Source organism: Quercus robur, chromosome 2, assembly GCF_932294415.1.
Source record: "Quercus robur chromosome 2, dhQueRobu3.1, whole genome shotgun sequence".
Taxonomy (NCBI): domain Eukaryota; kingdom Viridiplantae; phylum Streptophyta; class Magnoliopsida; order Fagales; family Fagaceae; genus Quercus; species Quercus robur.
In genome coordinates, this window is record NC_065535.1 from 18,157,595 (window position 1) to 18,179,162 (window position 21,568).

At 34.9% G+C, this 21,568-nt stretch overlaps 1 protein-coding gene across 1 annotated transcript; it reads right to left on the reverse strand.

Moving 5' to 3' along the window:
• Nucleotides 1–3,515: 3,515 nt before the first annotated feature.
• Nucleotides 3,516–4,805, reverse strand: LOC126712742 (ethylene-responsive transcription factor ERF017-like). The gene has a single exon (XM_050412192.1). The coding sequence runs from the start codon at nt 4,687–4,689 to the stop codon at nt 4,003–4,005; it is 687 nt and encodes a 228-aa protein (XP_050268149.1). The 5' UTR covers nt 4,690–4,805; the 3' UTR covers nt 3,516–4,002.
• Between the last annotated feature and the right edge of the window lie 16,763 nt (nt 4,806–21,568).

The window sequence follows — 21,568 nt, forward strand, 5'->3', positions numbered from 1 at the left end:
AAAAAAAAAAAACTGAACTTTATAAATGCTACGAGAAACTTGACTACTCGTTTTTGTTATAGCTATCACGAGATTCCAGAAAAGGAGTCTGCGGCCTATCATAAAAAATCTTTATTCTAACATCGACAGGGTTAAAGTATTCATTGAAGGCACATGATGATAATTCGAAGCAACCTAGTTTTTTTTTTAGCACAAGCAACCTAGTTAAGGCATGCATAATATATATAATAATATGACATGACAAGATTGACAAAGAGATCGAGGACGAAGCTTGTGATAATTTGGGTTTGTCGTGTTACATATGCATTATTTTTAATTAGTGATGATGATGCAAAAAATGATGAGGTAATATTTGATAACAAGAGTTGTATAAGGTGACGCAAGGGCTGATTTCTCATTTTTCGATCTGACAGATATGATATAGGATGAGACTTGTAGTAGTCAACAAAACTGTACATGTATATATATAAGGACAAACATTGCTCCGCGGTGAAGACCGCAGTCCTCGTTGACAAAGCTAATCTCATGTCAACGTGTATCTAATGGCGCGTGACACCCTTCTTTTTCATTAAACATTCATGCCATTTCATTCTCAAAAACAAAACAAAAACAAAAACACATAAAAATATATAAGTTAAAAGCTACCTAGAGCACTTACATTCTTGAATATATAATAGAAAAATGTATAAAATTTTATCTAAATTCAATAAGTGAGTGTATAATTATGTAAACTTACAAGTTTGTTATAATAATTGTGTAAATTATTATTATGTATTTAGTTTTTTTTATTATTTTTCTTTGTATCTCGATTATAAATAAAGATAATAAGTAATAACTGTTGTATGTAAAAAAAAGAAAAAAAAAAGAGAAATAATTAAAAAAAAATCAAGAAAAACCATCGCTTATATAGTCATATTGTGTTTGGAAGGAGTATACTCAATCGTTTATTTAAGAGAATAATGATAACAATGTAAATATTGTGTTTCTCCACTTATTGTTAAAGAAAATTTTACCTATTTAAAAGGACAAAAATATGCTCATATTGTGTTTGGGAGGAGGATAGTACTCAAATCATTTATTTAAATTTTGAGAAAGAATCAGTTATTTAAAGAAAGAGTAATGATAATATACAATGTGTTTCTCCACTTATATGTTGTTAATGAAACATTTCCCTATTTAAAAGGACAAGACAATCTAGAAATTTTTCATGCATGTTACAATTGTTTCTCATAATAACGTGCATGTCACGGGTCCCTTTAGACTCCAAGAAAAGAAAGACCCGGCCCTCTCGCTCATGTCCACACACACACTAGACTAGTTACCCCAGCTGGTACGGTATGTACCTTTACTACTTATAAGCCATTTCATGAGTTGACTCTAAATTTTACGCGTTCTTGCTTAATATATGTCGGGAAAAATAGTGTTTTTTTGTTTGCCATGAAGTAAAGAAATTAAAAATTGTGCATATCTGCGTGTATAAATAATAAAATTGAAGGGCTAAATTGGCACAACCAAAGCAGACAGGCTGTACTGCTTGTACTGCTTGCACACAAGTGCGAACGATGAAAGGACTGACATGAGGTCAAAGGAGAGAGAGAGAGAGAGAGAGAGAGAGAGGATTGGTGATTCGTCACTGCTTACGGAATTTTTAAAAAATATTTTTAATGGATTATTTAAAATAAATTTTGATATTATTTTTATAAGAAATATAAAAAGTTGTTAAAAAATTAATTTTTTTTCCTCATAAAATGTTTTTAAAAATAATATTTAAATCAATATCCTTAAGATATTCATTAACTTTTCTTACATAATTATTTTGAAGTATAATTTTAGTCTAGTGACCATAAAAAGAATTATCAACTATCAATATCCTAATTTTATTGGAATTATCAACTATCAATATCCCAATTTTATTGGAAGACTAGCTTATCTCTTTTGTTTGTCCAAGTGATAAATGGCAATCTTTAATTTACCAATATGACATCAATTGATTTATTTGGTTTAATTGATTTAATAACACAAAATTTAGGATTGGTAACTAAATTTTGATGGGACAATTTGTAATTGGCTAAAAAAAATTTTCACTTCTTATAAGAATACAAGTAAATACATGAAGCATAAGATTGAGAAAATCAAAGAAAATTTAATACAAGGTCGTAGCAAATGCACAAAGGTGGAATTGCGAGAGGTAATTGGTAAGTAGCCTTAGTCCCAAACTGAAAAATTTTTATATTACATATATATTATTGTGTAAATGGTTATAGAGAAGTTAAGTGCCTTTATGCAGGTCTTGATAAATCAATTCACTGCATAGCAGATTTGAATAATGAATATATGGAAAAATGGATAATAAGAAGGACATCAATACAGTGATGGCCACTGATCCTTTGATACTTAATGTAATGAATTTTTATGCCATATGGCAGCATTCCATCAAGTCCCGTGCATAGAAAGCATTGGACCCAAGCTTCTTATTATTATTATTTTGAAATGGTTACAAACTAATTAACATAACAATAAATGCGATTAGTGTCACATGAACAATATAAAAACAAAAATATCTTCTTCTTTTTTTTTTTCTTTTTTGTATTGTGTTTAGAAGTTTACATATCAATTCATAAGTTTATGTTATAATATTTGTTGTAGTTATAACATCACTTTACAAGTAGGACAAAACTTAGGTACAATACTTTAGGTGTTGTTCCTTAAGTTCCTCACTTAAGATTGAGCTATATAACTACTTAACTAAAAAATACACTTCAATTCTATTAGGAAAAATTTACATGACAGAATTTTAAGAAGGGAATCTAAAGAACAATACCTAATTACTGTACCTAAATCTTGCTCTTACAAGTAACTCCAACAATAAATAACAACAATTAATAACCTTTGATAATTGTTAGACATATTTATATAAAATTATGAGTGCTTTTAATTACACATCAGTGTACGGTACATGCGCATCACGTTAATTAAAATCGTGAGTTCAAAACATAATTTAATTATAAGGCACAATTTTTAAATTTCCAAGTACTGACTGTACTGTAGGTGCAACAAACAATTTTTCTAAAATTATTAGAAATGTTTTTTTTGACAACCAAATTATTAGAAATGTTTTTTTTTTTTGCTGAATAAATTATTAGAAATGTTAATTCTAAGTCCAATGACAAGACGCATGAACACTAAACTAACATGTAATAAAAAATTATTACATGTCACTCTCTTACGTGTCCCGTCTAGAATACTATACCGATGCACTCTCTTGCCTTTTTGTGGCCCAAAGACAACTGTGATCGGTTTTGCGGGCTCAAAGCCTTCTTTGATCTATTGATTTGAATCAATCAAATCAATAGATCAAAGAAGGAGCATAATCTGTGGCTTAATTAATTGTCACCAAGATAAACCGTCAATCATGCTAACCCATGGTTAAAAAGAAGAGGCGCAAAGTCCTCTCTATTTTGATATAAACAGTAAACTCCTTTCGCATTGGATTGTTGATCTACACCTGCTTGTACTTCAGCACTTAACAAAGATTATGCAACTTACATTAAAAATTGTAGAGTACACACTTTATAAATGTAACCAGAATCATCTGGAAAAAAGAAGAAGGAAAGGTTTGCTATTTTTGCTAGCTAGCTTAGCTACTATATGCATTGGATATTGATGATCTACACCTTGTACTTCAGCTCTGATAATAAAGACGATACAACTTACATTAACAATTGTAGAGCACACAGTTTATATATAACCAGAATCATCTGTAAAAAAAAGGAAAGGTTTGTTATTTTTGCTAGCTAGCTTAGCCGGCCATTATATTAAGGATATCCTACTGGTCGGAAGTGAGATTGCAAATCTTAGTATAAGGGAGATGGCACAACCAAAAAAAACCGGGCCATTTTCCACTTGGAATGGGAAGGAACTCTCCGGCCTAATAAACTTACAAAGCGAAGAATAATTGGCAAACGAGTCTGCTCGAGTTGGATAAGATTTCAGAAATTCTAGCTAGAAATTCCAAAGGAAAGATTGCTGAGAAAAAGCCTCAGCACCATTTTCATCCCCATTATCTTCAACAGGTCCTGGAAGTACTGGAGGATACAACATTTCCCCTGAATGCAAACTTTCCAGCCCGGAAAAAGTCCCAAAATCAGAGCTAAAACCCATGTCATTTGAATCTAACATGCTCAAGAATGACCAATCCATGGCCTCATTGTTGCTATCCACATGGACTGTCCCATCAGACACAGATGAAGTAGAGGGCGTGTAGCATTGATCCACGACCATGTGTGAACTAGATTCACCCAAAAAGTCATTGTCTTTTTGAGGGTGCGAGTCCTTATCATCATCATCATTAGCAAACCTAGCAGCAAGCTCTCGAATTTCTTGTGGACTAAGAGTGTGCCTGCCATTAGCATTGATATTAATATCCGGAGGAGTGTCTGGGAAATTGAACTTAGCATCTGGACCACGTAGACAAAAAAGGGCCGCATCGAATGCCCGTGCTGCCTTTTCAGGCGTGTCGTATGAGCCTAACCATATTCGCTCCCGGCTATTCGGAAGCCGAATTTCAGACACCCATTTCCCCCATTTACGCCTTCTTACACCTTTGTATTTGGCGTCACTTCTCTCCGAAGGTTGTTGCACTTCCCTGCTAGAGCTACTACTTGTTGTTATTGTTGTTGGCTTTAACATTTTTTTTTTTTTTTTTTTGTGCAATAAAACCCAGCGCTAAGGTTGTACAACTCTGCTATATGGAAAAGAGAGAGCGATATCAATTGGTGGGGGCGAACAGGTCTGGTTTTTGGAATGCGTTGGAGTTGGATAATGAAAGTGGCGGCTCTATATAGTACTATATATAATATAAGGTAATAGGAGTAGAATTTCGAAGGTCCAAACGACAAACGTGTTCGATGCGAGTAATTGGACACGTGGCAGTGAGAGACGCGGTACGGCCATTAGGACTCTGAGGAGAATAGGAACACGTGAAAGTGTTTCTGAAAGATATCATTTTCTTTATGTCTAACTCGTGTGTTAAATGTTGATTTTGGTGGACCACACCAGGTCACTGGAGCTTTCCCTGGCCAACCCAGAGGATTCAAGAGTACTCTCACCCATGGGGCGTCCAAAACACTTATAATCCTTACCTTACAAGGTAGAAAATAAGCATAGGGTTAAGAGGATTATCAAAAAAAAAAAAAAAGAAGCATAGGCTTAAGACACTTAGTGCCGTTTGTTTCAGCTTTTAGAAGTTGAAACACGCTTTTTGAAACCAAATAAATAAAATATGCATTTGGTAAATTTTAAAAGTTGTTTTTTTCTAAAAGACCTAAGTTTTCATTTGTGAAGTAAAAGCGTGTTTTGCGAAAGCAGCCTTGAGTTCCATTGCAAAAAAGTGCTGGTGCGTTTCATGTTAACGTTACGCAAATTTCCCAAATTGAACACTAGTTTTTCTTAAAAACCCAATTTTATCCCTTTGTTTATAACACAATTTTACAAAGGAACCCAATAATGAAATCATAACCAAAAAAAAAAAAAAACCGATCTGACCCATTTCTACCACATGTTGTTGGCAGTGGGGAAGAGATCAAGTAGCAGTGGGGAGGAAGACAGACAGTAGTGAAGGCAAAGATCAAGCACTAATCTAATCCATTCCTCCCTTGGCAATTTCCCCCTCTATCTTCGTTTGATGAGAATCAAATGGTGTGGTGTGTGTGACCTTTATGTTTGTGTGTTTTGATGGGATAGAGGGAAAGAAACTTGTAGACGGAGTGGTAAGAGAAAAGAGAGAAAAAAAAAGAAAAAAAAAAGGAATGTTCAGGAGGAAGTGGTAGGGAAAAAAGGAAAAAAGAAAAAAAGAAAAGAAAAGGGAAGGGTATGTGTGTGAAGGAGAAAAAAAGAAGAAGGAAATATGGATGAAAAAAAGAGAGTAAAGAAATAAGGGAAAAATAAATAAAGAATGAGAAATTTTATTACAATATTTTCACAATAAATCTTAAGTGGTAGGTTATTATTAGTTAATATTGGTGAGAAAAAAATAATTTTTTTAGAAACTCTGAAAATTATTTTTAGAATAATTTTTTAGAAAGTATTTTCACAATACTTTCACAATATTTTATATATATATTGTCATTTTTGGTAATTTACCACCTAAACCACCACTTTTATAAGTGCTAATCAAACACACAACTTTTTCAAAAAGCATTTTTTGAAAACCCCACCTTTTCAAAAAGTCCAGTTTTAAAAAGCTGAACCAAACTCACCCTTAAGAGTGAAAATTCATTATGGAAGGGAATATTGGCAATGATATTATGCATTGAGACTGGCAACAACAGTGGATTGGGATAGTAACAGTCGTACTAGTTGTGTTCGGTCTATATTGTCTCATTAGGAGGTAGTCCCATGAGCCAAAAGTAGCCTTAAAAAAGAAATGATATAGTCCTAACCAATGGCAGAGCTAGAAAATTTTCTCAAGGAGGGCCAACCCAAATGTATTATTGTATTCCGATAACTTTAACTATATATATAAATGAGTATGACTTTATTTTTGGAAAATAACAAAAATCTTTTGCTAAAGAGATTTACTTATATATTTTTATTAACTTATACTTTGAATGCTCCTAAAATTAAAATAAAGTAGACAACAATAAATTAAAGAGCATTTGTACTTTTTTTTTTTTTTAATGAAAGGGGGCCATCACCTAAAATTTACTTATTATTTTAAAATTTTAACATTAAATAGAGGGGGAGGGGGCATTTTTGGAAAATCTAGGGGGTCCATGGCCCCTTAAACCCCCCCCCCCCCCTCTCCCTCCACCTATGGTCCTAACATGTTGCACATGTTGCGTAAGGGTATAAATACCCCTTCCATCAACTTAAAGTGGTATGCATAAACTCAAAACCTCCTCTTATCTTTTCTCTTCCCCCCCCCCCCCCCCCTCTCCAATGTAGTACCATGTTTCTCATTAGGACTTAAATAGTACTTAGTTTCAGTAGAGCTTCATCACTCACCAATCCATAATCTATAAGCCCTTAAACTATCTGGTGTTGGTTTTACGATCGTTTACACTTAAGATGTGTTTGGTTCGGTGGAAAATATGTTCCGACTGTAAAATATTTTCAAGTGAAAATATTTTTTAGAAAAGCTCTCCCAATAACTAAAAAGTTTATCATGCCTGAATCTAACTGGGGTTCGCGGTGGTGGAAATTATTTTTGGTGTCTGGTTGCGTTCCTTAAAATGCTCCAAAAAATATTTTCAAGTGTTTGGTTGCGTCCTTTTAAAATACTATGGAAAACATATTTTTTACTACTTTCTCACATTTTCTCATCTCCCAAGCACATACAATATAAAAAGGGAAAATTTTAGATTAAAAAATAAAAACCATGATCAAGGACAAGTGGTGGTGGTGGCCACCAGCCACCGGCAGTGTGGTTGGCCATCGAAGACCGGAGACACTAGTGGGGGATGGTGGTTGGATGGTAGACAATAGGGGATAGGGGGCAGAGGTTTAGTTGATAAGTTTTAGATGAAACAAAAAATAGATTACAGAAAATGAAAGCATAAATTAATTTCTGCCATAAAGTATAAACCAGATTTATGGTTAACTACAGTGCCGGCTCTAAGAATTTTTTTAGTGTGGTCACTAAAAAAACTTAAATTATACAAAATTTAATAAAGAGTAATAAAGTAAGAGAATTGAAATGATAATAGAGAAGAGAAAGTAAAACGGATGATATTTCCTATAATTGCAAGCTAAGTGAGTTGCTATGGAGAGCAAAATTATTATGACTGTTGTAAAGTGGTGGGCTGTGCTAGTAGTGTTGGGCTACTTCTTGTTGCACTAGACCCAAGTTTTCTGGATAAGGGAGTTGGAATCGGTCCAACTGCAACTCAATTTGGTCCGGCTTATGTGCAAACTATGTCTGGTTTGCTAGGAACGTGCTTGTGGCAGGCAGAGTTGTTTCAGATAAGTTGTAGCAGACAGACATAATAACAAAGAAAATAAAAAATCTGGCTACTTAGTAGGAAATGACCAAATGATCCCCAAACACAATCACAGTAAAAATAATCACTTTTACAAAAAGAAAAGAACAAAAGGGAGTAAATAGCAATATGTATAGGTTAATCAGAAGATGAAGAAATCAATTTAAATCTGGTCCATAGGAGCAAAACCAGAGAGGAAAGAACTTTCTTTCTCAACACAATTAATCTCTCAGGAAAGTCCTGCCATGGAGATTAACTATCCTGAGGGAAACGGACCTGAATGGTTAATGCATAAGGGCTCCTTTTAGTTTTGACAGAGAGGAGGATTTAGTGAGGGAGAGAGGGAATCAATCTACCGATGCATGACTGCCGTTCTAATTCTCTCTCTATTTTCTTTCTGGTTGTTTTCTTTCTTTCCCTCCCACTCATTTCTTTTCTATTTCTTGGTATCTCTTTTCGAATTCCTATTTTTTAGTTATGGTTTCCGTTGTTGCTCTGTTTTTTGTTCACGACAAGGTTCTCTTTTTATAATGCCTGCAGTGATTGGATTTTACTGTTTTAGTTCCTTAACCTCTTTTGTCTGGTCTAGGTGTACTGGCCGACCACCACTGTCCGTCTATGTGCCACCCCTCCCATCACCAGACAAAGAAGGGCATTTTGTTTGTTTGTCTGCCGTGGCACCCTTTCCTACTACGGTCTGGGTTCTTTCTCTCTCCTTATCCTTCATGGCATGCACCTAGTGGTTCCAACTCAGCTTGCTTCTTTTGGGTAGTATGTCATCCCAGCCGGACACTTCTCCGAAAGAGCCTGAGGTGGAACCTTAAAAATAGATTTTTCCCCTCTCCCCACTACCAAATCATGCCCTCTGAATCTCTGACCCACAACCTTACCATGCCCTGTATTAACTGGGTACAGGCTGGTGGTGCTTGGGCCTTGCGCGTGCCTCCCTTCCATGTGTGTCCAAAATCTGCCTGCTGGTTGTTCGCCTTCCGTGGTCTGGAGGCTTGCCTGTATAGTTTGCCGTTCGTTCCTTTTGACCTTTTATGTGAGTTGTTTTTCGATTTCCCGCTCCCCTGAGGAGTTGGGCCTTATTTGATACTGGGTCTTACATTTCTTTCGGCCCATTTCTTGATTACCCTCATTTCCTGCCATATTACTCTATCACTCCTGCTGTAATGACTCAATCCTGCTGGGTCTCTTTAGGCCAACTGTTTACTCTTTCCCCCAGTAGCTTGGTATGACCATTGGTTTTCCTACTTATGGACTCCTGTATCCCTTTTGTCTTCCTCTTGGGCATCCTTGGCCCACTTGCTTTCTTTGGGCTTCTTTGGCCATTTTACTAACTCCGCATTCCCATGAGTTTTTACTAACTTCATTGGACTTACCTGGCTCAATTACCTTATTCTTATCCTTGGGGTTCATGGACTTGCTATTAATCCCTTACTTTCTTTGTTTGCATTACTTTGGGCCTGTGGTGGCCCTTTCTCACTTTTCTACATCATATACTACCCATGGATATGCTATTTCTCTCTTTCCGGGTTTCTTTAAGCCCACTTGCCTCTTTAAGGCCCATCTGTTCACTTCATGGGCCTGTGATCCATTATTCCTACCGCTTGGGCCTAATGGTTTTGCTATCTGTTTGCCAATTCTTTGCTGCCTTTGTCGTTGGGCTTTCTTCTTTCTACTTAGATTCTCAAAAAATGACCCTTAACAACTGCAAAGCTAAAAAGAACATAACTGTCAGTACTATCAAGGAGAACTCATACAAGCTACAAAATTTTTCTTAAGTCATTCTTTCAAGGAAAAATGAAATTAGAGATTATTTTTATGTAATAGGTTGAAAGTGTTACAAATTTGAAAGATTATTTTTCTTTTTGAATATTCTTTTTTGTTGAATAATTATTGTTTGTTCAAGTTTTGTTTTTGTTAGGGTTATTATTGTTGTTATTTGGGCTTTTTTTTTTGTTGTTGTTATTTAAGGTTTTTTTTTTAATGGTTTAAGGTGTTAAGGATTATGTTTAAGGGGCTAGAATTATTTTTGGAGTAATGCTATATCTACAATATTTTTAAAACAAATCTTACACAACAATTTGTTATTAGTGGATTAAAAAGTGATGTCAATATTGGGCCCAAATTAGAATTAAGAACTAATTTCCACTTATCACATAAGATTTTGTTGTGAAAATATTGTAAAAATGTTGTGAATGTTGCATTACTTTTATTTTTGTTGAACCTAAATTCTGGTAATTCTCAAGTGAGAGTGGTCAATATTTTCATCAAGGTGGTCAAAATAGGTTAGTTTAGTATGTGTATATATATATTTTGCAAGTATATATATACAATTTTTGGCAAATCAGGGTAGTCTTCTGACCATCCTGAGTTACAAGTGGAGCCGCCCATGGTTAACTGGAAAACAATTTCCGGTTGACCAACATTTTCTATAACCCCAAACACCTATAAATATAGAAAATATTTTTTGGAAATCAATTTCCGTCGAACCAAAATTTGCCTTAATTTTGTTTAATTATATAGTTTGAAGAGCTTATCAAACAAAGAATTGAAAAAAAAAAAAAAAATAGAAGTAGTTCTTGATTTAGTGGTAAGATTAGCTAGGTTGAATTATGGTTGAACTGTGATGTTATGAATAATAAATATATTTTATTAAACTTATTAACATGTGAACTTAAAAATATATTTTTCATTTTGAAAAAATTAGGATAGCATTATAAAGATTTATATAAAGTCAATTGTCATGTAAACTACCCATGTATAAAAAAAAAAAAAGTGTTCACATTTTTTTTTTTTTGCTTATCAAGGCATGATTAGTTTTGTTGTGAAAAAAAATGCTTAATTACTGGGTGGAGTAGTTGACCCAAAAAAAAAAAAATTACTGGGTGGAGTAAGGCCACCTTATATGAAGCGCGTGCCGTGGAGTTGTTAATTCTCTTCCTAATGATAAAGTGGGTTGCAATTTTTTTTTTTTTTTTTTTTTCCTTGAGAAGCAAGTGGGTTGCAACTTGGTTTGGCTTATATCCGACCCAAAAAAAGAAAAAGAAAAAAGAAAATCCGACCAAAAAAGCAAAAGGGTTAAACTTTTTATATTTGTTAATTCTATGGATATTAGTCCAATTTGGCTTAGTAGTTATCGGCACGCGGGTCCAAGCAACGAGATATTACATTATAAAATTTATGATCACAATTTTTTGTGGCTTAACTTTAACGTGGTTATTTATGAAATAAAAAATAAAAATTTAACTTGGTTATTCATAAAAAAAAAAAAAATTAACTTGATAAAATATAATGATAAAAAAAATGAGTTCATATAAAAGTGACAAATAATCAATTGTATAATCAGTTATATAAAATAGTTGTGAAAAATAATATAATAAATATCGTAATTTGAAATCTTAGAATAACTTATATTACATTACGTAGCATGTGTTTCAATGAAATTACTCTCTCACAATTATTGTTCTCATAAGATAATTTTCGGTATAAAACAAACTTTTATTCCAAAAGAGATTTGTTTATTATTTGGTTTGTCTTTCATTTTTGCGCGTTGGATTTTAGATTTCAGAATTTAACATGCTTCCAGAACACTAGTCCTACTCCTATATTTGACTGGGGCCCTGAATCAACCCATGAAAACTAAAAACTGATGGAACTTAAATAATGCTCATTGAAAGTCGGTAGTCGGCACTTGATCAACTTTCACTGTATTCCTGGTTTTCTCATTCTCGAATCTCGAATTATTCAATATTAAAAAAAAAAAAAAATTTACTAACGCATACTCTTAAAACATATATTAATAAATTATTTTAGAAAATATTTTAATGAAAAATAAAAAAACAATTAAATTTTTTGACAGTTTTTTAAATTTTTCTTAAAAAATTTTCAAAAATAGATAATTAATATATACTCTAAGTACATACATTATCCAGACAAAAAAAAAAAAAAAAAAAAAAAACTCTCCTAGAAAAGAACGCCCTTACACATAAATCTTCGACCTCTTTTTTATTAAGTAGAAAGTAAACAATGATTTGTTGTACTTTTTGGCCTAACTATATATTCATCATGAGTTAACAAGATGTCATGGTTTGCAGCAGGTGAACTTGGTCGTAAATGGATATTGGATTATTGGTGGTACAAAGAATTAGTGACGATTAAAAGCAGTTTAAAGTGCCATTTATCTGTTCTTCAAAAGGTGGAAGAAAATTTTGGTCACAATATGACAACATCATTTGGACTAATAAGCATAGTGCATGTCCCCTAATGATCATGACTCATGAGCAATGGCCAGCCCTTGTTTCGTTTGCATTCGCTAGTTGCCAGTAAATAAGCAAATTCTTTGATGAGTCTAATATTCTAACATTTCTGCTTCGACTTTCTTCGACACGGAGAGAATATTCATATTCAATATGTTGACTATAGGTTCTCATAAAATAATAATTGACTTCATCATCAAGAAGAATTAATATTATATAATTCTTAGTTCAACAAATTGACTCCACTATTATATTGGTTCTCTGTCTCTCTCTCTCTTACACACAAGGAACAGAGATTTTATCAAAAAAATATACACAAACAAATATATGTTGGTAAATATGACTAACCCTAGCTCTAGGAACTATGTATTCTAATGCCTAGTGGGTTATACGCGTTACTCAAATTTAGACTATTTTTCTGTTATTTGGTGGGTAGGTGGGTATTATATAAGTACTCAATTTAGACTTGTAATCGAAGGATATGACTCTTGTTAAAAGATGATTTTTATTATCACTTGAATAAGATTCACGTTTTACCTATTTAGTAATCTATTTCCCTGGTTTTTATTTTGTCCAATACATCTTCTTTCATGGTCATAATTTTCAAAATTAGGACAACCAGCTAGGTGAACAAACCATGGAAAAAATAGTACGTGTGGACCAGCAATTTTACCACATTTTATTAAACGATAACGATCTCTCAACCTGTCAACCAATTAATATCGAGTTCACATTCTAACATTAGAAGAAAACCATAGAAGAAGAAGAAATTTCAAAGCTAAAGATGCTACCTGCCCTGTCCTAGTTTAAGTAGATGATGAAATGATAAGTGCGTGTGGGTTGTAAGAAAAAGCGACCGACTTTGACCAATCGAAACCATTTGTCTGTCGCCAGTTTGTCTTGGTGTCAATTTGCAAAGGATCCGATTAATGTATGTTCTTATTTTAAGGAATTTTTTAATAGAAGCTGAAAAAGTTGTAAAAAAAAGTTAATCACTTTTTCATTTTTCCATAAAAAAATTTCTTAAATTGTTTGTTAGTGTGTACTAAACGTTAGTAATTAAAATCCATTTGTAAAATTTTTTAAGGGTTTTAATTTTTGTAGGTACCATGATTTTCCATGTTGAAGCCAACTGAAATAAACAAATGAGTTAAATTGCAAATTCCTTCAAATTTGGAGTAATTTTAATTTTTTCCCTTCAAATTTTTTTGGAATGGCTTAAAGAAAAACTTTTTTTTTTTTTTTTTCTTGTTTACACACTTTTTGTTAAACTCAAATTTACCAATTATAGTGTGTGTATCTTCCATTTCTACCTTCTTCACTCTAGACTCCAAAGGCCATTGTGTACGGGAACAAGCCATTGAATTGCTCAATCGGCACCATCACTCCACCCGATTGGTTCATAGTTTCTTCATCTCTGCATCAAGTCGTTAACGTCCGATCTACACCTAGCTCCATCTCTAATATTTGGCATCTCTAACTTAAACTCTCTTCTTCTTCTTTTTTTTTTTGGGGGGGGGGGGGGGGGGGTGGGGGGGATCTCTCTAAATCTCTTAGTACGTAATAGTAATTAATTATATAATTATTTGATTATATCTCTCCCTCTCTTGTTCATTTTTTAATTAAAAAAATGAACTATGACACTGATTCTCTCCCTTAAGTAATGTTGAGTTTGTTTTTATAGTAAAGTTGCTGAATAATTTATATAGTTGAGTATTTGCGTGGGGAGTACCGTAGCAGGGCATAGTTTCGGTAGTGAGTTGCTGGATAATTAATAAAGCTGTGTTTATTTTGTCTTTTAGTTTAGGACCTTTATACGAAAGAGACAAAGACCATTGGAAATGGACACAAATAAAAATGCCACACCCCATTGTTGACTGCTAATTAATTGATGGTCAACCGCATATAGACACAATTAATTAATACCACAAAATGAGAACCAAGAAATTTTGAGCAAATACATTTATAAAGAGCGTAATTAGAGCATTTACAGTCGTGAAGCTAAATTTTTAATTTTTTAGCATTACAAAAAGTTATTTTATCTATTTTACTCTCTCACATCCAACAGCAGTAGTTCAATTTTAGTTTTTAACATAACAAAATAATATAAACACTACAATAAAATAAGGACAAAACTTAAGTACAGTACCTTAGGTTCCTCTCTTAAAATTCAGCCATGTGGCTACTTAACTTAAAAATGCACAGGTTCTCATGAGAAAAAATCCAAATGAGAGAATCTTAAAAAGAGAACTTAAGGAACAACACCTAAGTACTCCTAAGTCTTGCTCATAAAATAATATTCCATTCAACCACTAAAACACAACCACAACTAAAAGTAGTGTGAACGCATGGTGGACATTGGGAGAGACATGGAGAGGTAGTGAGGAGAGAGACAAAAGTAGTGTGAATGCAAAAAAAAAAAAAATATATATATATATATATATATTTTATACCTTTCAACTATAGTGCACAGCCAAAAGTAGTTATGCACTGTAGCTGTGGAGCCAAAAAATAGCTTTGGCTTTACTATTGCAGGGTACATTTTGATATTTAGAGCATCCATAGCAGTGGAGCAAAAAATATAACTATTTGGCAACTATAACCAAAAGTAGTGTGAACGCATGATGGACATTGAGAGAGACATGGAGAGGTAGTGAGGAGAGAAACAAAAGCAGTGTGAATGCAAAATATATATATATATATATATATAGTTTTTTTTATACCTTTTAGCTATAGTGCACAACCAAAAGTAATTGTGCATTGTAGCTGTGGAGCCAAAAAAATAGCTTTGGCTCTACTATTGCAAGGTAAATTTTGATATTTAGAGCATTCACAACAGTAGAGCAAAAAATATAACTATTTGGCACCTACAAAAGTCACTTTATCTATTTTACCTCTTCACATCCCACAGCAATGGAGCTATATTTTTAGCTATTTGATTACAGTAATACCAATAACTCATTAAAAAAAAAAAAAAAAAAAAACTAGCGCAGCACAACCATCACCACCACCAGTCCACAATAGGAAAGAAAAAACCACCAACCCAAATCCTTAATCTTTTTCCTCAACCTAGTCTAAATAAAATCACCAATCACAAATAAAATAAAAAAATCACCAATCACAAACTCAAGCCACCACCCACCATTAGAAACCCACCATAAAAAAACCATTGCAAAAACGAAACCCACCACTGCCACCCACACTCACTGCCACCAGCCACCACCGCCCACATCCATTGCCACTGCCATCATCACCCACAACCTCAACCCAAATCAAAACCCAAAACCAAATCACAACCTAAACCCACCATATCAACCAAAACCCAACAAAAATTGAAAATCATCAAATCAATAAAGCTTGGATTCAATTTAGAGAGAGGGCTAGAGAGAGAGAGACAGAGAGAAAGAGAGGGTTAACCCACCATGGCTAACTCCCCGCCATCGCGCTGTCACAACCAAACTGACCAGATCAACTAAAACCGAAAATCATTAGATCATTTGAGCTTGGATTTGATCTAGAGAGAGAAAACGACGAAGAGAAAGATCAGTGCTGGGCAGGGACTTGGGTTGGCGGCGAGTGAAGGAATCGAAGCTTGCAATGGGAAGAAATGAAGAGTGTGAGGACCGACTGAGGGGAGAGAGGAGCAACGGGTTGAAATGGAGAAGGAGGAGAAAAAAAAAATTCTAATCATGTGTGAACACAATTTTTTTTTTTTTAGCTTTGAGTTACAGTGCACATCTAAAGAGAGATGTGCATTGTAGCTGAGAAGCCAAATTTTTTAGCTATAGCTCCACTGCTGCAACTCCACTTTTGTGATTGGTAGTGCTAAAAATAGCAATATGATTATTTAGCACCACTGCTGTGAGTGCTCTTAGTAGTGTTAAAAATAGTTATATAGCTATTTAGCACCATTATTGCTAGTACTCTTATTGGTGGAGGCATATAGATATAATGCTATTTTTGCCTCCTCAAACTACAAAATATTGTGCACATTGGTGGTACCATAGCCAAAAAGATTTGGCTACATGCTAGAGTAAACAGGTACTAGTACTTGTTTATTGTAGCAAGAAGCCAAATTCCTTTAATGTTTTTTTATTCTTTTCTCCACTTTTTTTTTTCCACTCATCTCTCTCTCTCTCATTACTCCCATCACATCTCCTCTCTTTCTTATCCCTCTCTGCCTAGCGTCGCCGACCCAAGCCCCAAGCCACTGTTGCCGCCACCCATCTCTCTTCTTTCTTTGTTGTGATTGGGTTTTTTTTTTTTTTTTTTTTTGGTGTGTTTTCATATGGGTTTGGTGGCTGTGGTGGTGGTTGATTTTGGCTATGGTAGAAGTGGAGGATGATTTTGGCAGTGGGTTTGTGGATTTTGGTTGTGGTGGTGGTGGATGATTTTGGCTTTGGCAGTGAGTTTTGTGGATTTTGGCTATGGGTTTTGTGGTTTGTGGTTGTGGTTGTGGCAGTGGGTTGTAGTTGTGATGGTTGGTGGTTGTGGTTGTGGTGGCTAGTGGTGATGAGGTTGTGGTTTTGTTTTTGTTTTTGTTTTTTTTTTTCTTTTCTACGTTGTGTTGTGGTTGCCAGAGTAGAGTGGTGGTTGTGGCCATGGCCGTTGGTGGAGGTGGTTGTGGCTACGGTGTTTTTTTTAAATAATTATTTTATTGTGTTGTTTATATTATTTTATTGTGTTCAAAGCTAAAATAAAACTATTGATGTCGAATGTTTTGTAAAGTGAGAAGGTAAAATAGACTGTTAGGATATATGTGAATTATGTTAGGTCAATATAAAAGTGGTTAATCTTTTGACAAAACGCACTTTGTTTGTAATTAAGTAGATCTAGGATGTGTTTAATGTTTCAAGGAATAAGATTTCAAATTCAAGTGTTAAAACCATGCTAGTATCTATCAAGGTTTAAAAGGCTATTTAAGCCCGATGCTTGATAGCTGCTCGACAGATAGGGTATCTATCAAGATTTAAGAAAATCAGTTTTTCAGTTCTGATTTTTATCAAATCCGTGTATAGATATTTGAGCTTTCTTTTCTCACAATTCTAAACATATAAAAGGATTGTTTTAATGGGCTGTCACAGCTGATGCACCTCAATGCAAAAGTTTTTCACAAAGCATATTGCGAATCGGAGACATATGCCCTACTTCATCTTTCTTTTCAAGAAGTTGCTGTGTTTGTACACCGTAGGGTTTTGTAATCAAGGAGTTTTGTGATCTTCATCGTGTGGATGAACTGAAGAACTTTACAACCAACATCTTTCTCAAGTTAGTGTATAAACCGCGTACTGGGATCCGCGCATCGATTGATTAGATATGTACTAGGAGCTGTGCATTGAAAGGAGAGATTGTCACTACAGAATAAGTCCAATTGGGTATTGAGATAAGGGTTCAATTGGAGGTTGGTATAAGGTATTGAGATTTCTATATGAAGGTTGGTATAAGGTACTGAGATTTTAAAGCTTGATCCATCGAAGTTAATTTGCTGTGGACACCTCTCGACAGCTTCTCGATAGCTGCTTGATAGCTTAATCTCGCATTTTAATTCTCGACAGCTCTTAACACCTCTCGATCCATCGAGAAACTGGGATTTCTATATAAATCCTTTTTCATTTTTCTCAATCTCTATCGATCCTTTGTAACTTCTCACCTTCCCAAACACTTCTCTCTCACTCCAAACTTCATTCCCAAGTGATTTTTGGCATAGATCAAGCTTTTCTTCTCTAGTAAGGGTCCTTCATCCTTAATTCTTCATGCATTTCACACATTAGACCTAATTTTTTTTGATTGTTTTGAAGAATTTTTGGGGTTTTTCAAAATTGATGAAGTTTTGGTGAAATTTTTGGGATGGGTTTTGTGTAAATGATCCTAAATGTTCATGCATTGCATCACATTTGCATTTTTAACAATGTTCATGCATTTTAGATGTGTAATTTCTATGTTAAAATGATGTGTGCTTGTAGGATTGGATTGGGCTGAGCCCATGATGCTTTTAATTTTGCATGTTACATGTTCATGCATTTTTCATGCATACGTACTTTCATTTCTTTATATTCTTATATTGATTTGTTTGGCACTTTTGTGTGTGTGTGTCTCTCTCTCTTTCTTGCGTTAGTCTACTCTGTGGCATCTAAACACAAATTTGCTCAATCTCGGAACCCTCTTCGTTCTAGGGCATCTTCCTCTGATTCTACCCCCTCTTATGTTAGGTTCCATGATGAGAAGGCCAAGTTGGACTTCTCGGAGAACTTTTCATGATGCGGGATTCATTTAGAATGCCAAGTCGTTCTATCGGACTTTTTCGATACTGACCTTCCCACTATCATCTATAGTCAGGGTTGGGAGTCATAGTGTGACATCCCGGTCACTTGTCCTTCCTGATCCTTCAAGAGTTCTACTCTAACATGTATGGATTTGATTATTCAGCACCTCATTTTATCACTCGCGTTCGAGGTACGTGCATTGTAGTTACTTCGGATATTGTATCCGAGATGCTACATGTTCCTAGGGTAGCGCATCCTAACCACCCTGGCTGTGATCGTCTAAGTACTGTGTCCAAAGATGAACTCTCGTCTCTTTTCTATGAGACACCTTCATCTTGGGGTGATCGTCAAAACACCCTTTGCTCAGGTTTTGTAAAAGGTTCGAGGTACCTTAACATTGTGATGACATTCATTCTCCATCCATTGTCTCACTATAACTCCATCACAGAGCCTCGTGCTTGATTTTTGTTATCCCTTCTTAAGGGACTCTCTATTGATTTTCCCTCTCACTTCATTCTATCCCTCATAGATGTCTATAGGGATACGGCGATCTGTGATAAGCTCATTTTTCCTTCGGCTATCATGCGAATTCTTCACCATTTTTCTGTCTCCTATCCAAAGTCTACACACTTTTCCGTTATGTGTGCCATAGATGTTGCTATTGTTAGACGGAGCGAGGTCCAGCTTCGATCGAAGTGGCCATAGACAGAGACAGCAACTCCTCTGGCTTTTTCTGCTCCTTCCACATTCGCACCTTCTTCATCCGCGGGTGGTGTGACCCTCAAGGCGGTCATGGCGCAGCTACAGCGCATGGATGCTCGCCTTAACACACTCAGTGATGAGTTGTGTCAGGCGAACACCCGTGTGGGTGGTATTGTTTGATGGCAGGCTCGCCTTGGTGGCTTCATAGAGTCTTCCTCTCCTTCTCCAGAGGCATCTGAGGATGACGACGATGATGATGATGAGGATGCTAGCTCACCCAGTAACGATGAGATGATTGCTTGATTTACTTACCCTTTGTCATTCATGATAAAAAAAAGGGAGTAGTTTTGATATGAGAGTAGTTATGTACATAAGGGGAGAGTTAGCTTAGAAGATTTTTGTTAGGGGGAGTGTTTTTTCTTTTTGAGGGATGTAGTGAGGACTTATGTATTTTTTTTTTCTTTTTCTTCTTTTAGAGATACATTATTCTTACATTGTGATAGCAAATCTTTTACTTATGATGTTATATATATGATGAGGTTGTTATTACAGTTCCTTCACCTATCTTCTCATGTGTTGTTTCTTTTCTCTTTTTATGCACATGCTTCTTATATATTGTATGTAATCTTTTATTTTTGTTTCACATTAAAATGCCTTGATGAGTTTTGTTTAAAGTGTTTCAAAAATATAGGTTGTCAAAGTCTTCTTGCCATGAACTCTCTTCTTGCAAAGTTTTTCAAGAGTTTGTGTTTAGGATAGATTTTATTGTATTCAACAACTGAGTATGAGTTGAGTGATTTATGACTTCTCTCATATGTTCATTTGTTTGTTGTGGTTTTGTCACGGATTGCCAAAGGGGGAGATTGCTAGGACATATGTGAATCATGTTAGGAACATATGTTAATATAGAATTGGCTAATCCTTTGACAAAACGCACTTTACTTGTAATTTGGTAGATTTAGGATGTGCTTAATACTTCAAGGAACAAGATTTCAAGTTCAAGTGTTAAAACCTTGCAAGTCTGTCCAAGAAACAAGTGAAGAAGTGCTGGATTTTAAAACTTGACAGCTAACTTGACAGTTAGTATCTATTGAGATTTAAAAGGCTGTTTAAGCTCGATGCTCGATAGTTGCTCAATAAATAGGGTATCTATCAAGATTTAAGAAAATCAGTTTTTCGGTTCTGATTTTCATCCAATCCGTGTATAGATGTTTGGGCTTTCTTTTCTCACCACCCTAAACATATATCAGGATTGTTTTGAGGGCTGTAACAACTAATGCACCTTAATGCAAAAGCTTTTCACAAAGCATATTGTGAACCGGAGACATATACCCTAATTCATCTTTCTTTTTAAGAAGCTACTGTGTTTGTACACTGTAGGGTTTTGTAACCAATGAGTTTCGTGATCTTCATCGTGTGGATGAACTGAAGAACTTTGTTGCCAACATCTTTCTCAAGTTGGCGTGTAAGCCGCGTACTGGGATCCATGCATTAATTGGTTAGTTATGTACTGGAAGTTGTGCATTGAAAGGAGAGATTGTCACTATAGAACAAGTCCAATTGGGTATTGGAGTAAAGGTTCAACTATAGGTTGGTATAAGGTATTGAGATTCTTTTACTTGTAACCGCTTGTTGTGATAATAGTGGATTCTCGGGAGTGGTGACCTTAAAATCACCCAGTGGGGTTTTTGTCGTGTAGGTTTTTCCCATTCGTAAACAAATTACTGTGTTAATTTATTTTCCGCTGCATATTAACTTAGTTGGTGATTTGTTTGTGCTATCACACTTATTGCATGCAAATTGAATTAATTATGGTTAATTCATCACAAGGGGTTAATATATTCTTGACCTATTATAGATAAAGTAATTTTTGGCGGTGCCAAATAGTTAAAATTATGGCTCCACCAAATAGTGATTGTTGGTGGGTTGGAATCATTATTTTTTAACTTAAAGTATGGTTAATAAGTGCTTTTAGCGCATTTGTTAGTGGATCATTTTAGGAAAGTTTTCATATCACTTTAATGGGAAACTGTAAAAAAATTTAATAGTTTTTATTTTTTTTCCCCATAAAAAGTGTTAAGGGGGGGAGTGGGGTGAACTCAATTCCAGGCTGAGGCCCAAAGGGCTTGGAAGATCATACTTGAAAAGATGGGCTAGGCCCATCTCTATGAATAATTAAGGGAAACATCCCAAGACGATTCAGTTATAAGTATGCCACCTATATCGAAACTCCTATCCGAGGTCATAAGCATGGGTGACCCTATGGTAGACAGAGGAAGGACCATGGGGAACCAATCCCCTCCTTTTTAGCCAAGATGCCACTCTCACTAGGTGCACCTTGGGAAACCTCCTAAAGGGA